At 34.4% G+C, this 3,018-nt stretch overlaps 1 protein-coding gene across 1 annotated transcript; it reads left to right on the top strand.

The window, feature by feature from the left end:
• The first annotated feature begins 462 nt into the window (after nucleotides 1-462).
• Nucleotides 463-2,671, top strand: LOC114327103 (uncharacterized). Its single transcript, XM_028275606.2, has 2 exons — nucleotides 463-864; nucleotides 1,875-2,671. Exons 1-2 carry the CDS (start codon nucleotides 732-734, stop codon nucleotides 2,588-2,590), a joined length of 849 nt encoding a protein of 282 aa, XP_028131407.2. The 5' UTR covers nucleotides 463-731; the 3' UTR covers nucleotides 2,591-2,671.
• The last annotated feature ends 347 nt before the right edge of the window (nucleotides 2,672-3,018 follow it).

Here is a 3,018-nt window from a genome sequence, read left to right as displayed (position 1 = left end):
AAACGCATCTTTCATGCAAGTACGTACCTAAAAGTTATATCTCTTTGCCTGATTTATTTTCTCGATGAGAAAATGCTTCGTTTGTTTGGAAAACATAAATTTCTTAAAGTGGGTTGGGAAAATTAGACTATTACGTCATTTTATAGTAAATATGATTAGATCTTAAAATTTTTTATTTCTCCAAACAATATAGCGCAATAACATTTTTGTTGAAAATTAAGGTTACTTGATTATAAATACTGTCTATTTTTCTTGATGTGAAACATTCATTAAATTGGCACGCGTTTGTGTTTCTTCATTGTTTTATTTCATGTCTGACATGAGCATCTTTATTTAAATTAATTATCAGAAGCGTTTGTAATTGTATTATTTTTGTAATTTTTATTTTTATAAATACGATGTTTACATTTTATTTTTGCAAATACGATATGCGGCAAAATAAACAGTAGTGGAATGAGAGTGCGTTAAATTTTATTGTGTCATGCGTTGAAACGTACTGAGTGGTTTCCGAACGTCACTATAAAGCGGAGAACATACCAACGCGATCTCGACGCGATGGCGTTCACGATCGCGATCGCGATACGACTCGTCTCAAACAATCAAGTGGATCCGCACATACTTGTCGCGACCTGTTGGCGATCAAAGGAATTTGTGCAGCGTTCTGACGGCAATCGCGGCGATATAATTAGTTAACGTTCAGAACTCAGCAGTGGTGCAACGTTTCAAATAAAATGGATATCGAAAAACTTATTGAAATTGTAAAAAAACATGATATATTTTTCGACATGTCCCACCCAGATTATAAGAACGTGCGTATTAAAAATAAAATTTGGGATCAGATTGGAAATGAATTAAATATAAAAGGTAAGTACTGTTTTTTATTTGTTTGGAATTATAAATTACTAAAATAAGTAACGAATTTTTCACGTATTTCAAAAGCTTCGTTTACTGCTCTTCTTCCGTCAACCGCCAAATTATCAACTACTGGTAAAGGAATATTAGAGTTTTCTTATAAATGCAAAAATTGCTCGTCAGTGTTTCTTGTGCGCAGCAAATTGTGCAATACGCATGCTGCCTTCACAAGTTTTGTGGCTGTTTGAACTTTAACTTCTAGTGGTCTAAAAAATAGACGCCATTTATGTGCCAATATTCCAAAGGCATTTTCCACTACGCGTCGGGCTCTTCATAGATGATAATTAAATCTCTCTTTGCTGTTGTCATTTCGTGCCTGTCTATAAGGAAATGGCCTCATTAAGTAAGGGCTTAGTGTAAAAGCTTTATCGCCAATTAATACACATGGAATCTCTTCATTTTCATCAGCTAATGGTCTGTTGGGTGTTATATTCATGGTTTCATTTGCAAATTTTCTGCCCATAGCCGATGTCTCAAAAATACCACCGCCACTATTTTTACCATAACCACCTACATCTATACAAATAAATTTATATTCTGGGTCAACATTTGCCATAAGAACTATGGAAAATTTTTTTAAATAGGAAAAGTAAATTTATCCACTCTTCTGGGGACATCTGATGGTCACGTGTTTACCATCTATGCTTCCTAAACAATTGGGGAACTGCCATAAATTTTTGAAGCCTAGGATTGATTTTTCCCATATTTTTTCTGTTAGCTCTGGCATATAAATCGGTTGTAACCGGTTCCATATAGCTTCAGATGTTTCATCCACAATAGTTGCAACGGTTGAAAATCCTAACCGAAAGCCGTGCCCAAACGTTTTGTATGAATCACCGGTAGCTAAAAATCTAAAACAAAAATAATTTTTTTAATTCTATCACGTTTTTGTTTATCAAAATTTTTTCAAATTTACTACCGAAGGATATTTTCAATTAATCACCTATTTTAATTTTTTACAGGTGAAGATCTGAAGAAACGCTGGAAGAATTTGAGAGACTGCTATGCAAAATACCTCCGTTCTGAAAAGACTAGAACTGGACAGCAGGCGAAGACTACTACCCGCTACAAATCCTGGCCTTGGGCACAACATATGGAAGCTTTCCGACCCTTCCTGCAGTTTGCTCAAACAGAGTCCAATATCTCAGATCCTGGGCTTTCAGAATCACTGGAACTACTTAGTGAAGAAGTCACTACGCAGAACGGGGCTTCTCTAACGGAAGAAAACTTATCGATTGAGATGATCCATGAGCAAGACAAAAAAATAGAAAAGTTACGTACCAAAAGAAAACTTTCGCAAGACATTCAATACTCTTCAGTTGATAAAGTTATATCTTTTTTAAATAAACGGCACAGTAATTGTGAGGAAAGTGCTGACGAAATAGATCTAGTATTTCGGGGTTACGCAGCGAGCGTTAAAAAACTATCACCACAACGTCAGACGCTCATCACATATCAGATAGCTAAATTAATAATGGAAGAGGAGTTATCTCAGCAAGCAGAAATGCGACCAGGAACAAGTAATTCCTTCAGCTCATCTCCTTTATCCTCCAATTTACCTCTTCATTCACCAGACGATGAACAGCATGTTTACAATGAAAGACAAGATGATTCTAGTAACAGCCATTCTTCTGCACAATCGTATGAGAATTTTTCTCGCAGAATTACAAAAATATAAATATCTTTATTTTTATATAAGTTTTCTTGTAAAAATTATTTTCTCTCCTTCTAGATTTGATATATTCGGATCATTTGTTTAACGTACTTTGTATGAATAAATACAAAATATGCTTACTATCTATATATTATTAACCATTGATACTCTATATTATACTCTATAACATTGATTTGCAACGAAAAAGCATGCAGAATTTTGTAGTACCTTAAAGTAACAGCTAGTCGTTCTGTGGCATCAACTGGTTCCCTAAAATTTGTTTGTTGTTTGGTGATGTCATTTTTTATCAGATCTAAAATTTCATCAAAACTTTCAAAATTCATTTTGTAATATGTATAGAAACGGTTCTCATCTTTGCGAAGTTCCGGGTACAATTTATGAAATTCTCCTTGTTGCTTCCGCTTCAGGTTAATATCATGTACCCAAACATC

This window comes from Diabrotica virgifera, chromosome 6 (genome assembly GCF_917563875.1).
Source record: "Diabrotica virgifera virgifera chromosome 6, PGI_DIABVI_V3a".
Taxonomy (NCBI): Eukaryota; Metazoa; Arthropoda; class Insecta; order Coleoptera; family Chrysomelidae; genus Diabrotica; species Diabrotica virgifera.
Note: the sequence above shows the minus strand (reverse complement) of the source record. Positions and strands in the feature narration are given on the sequence as shown.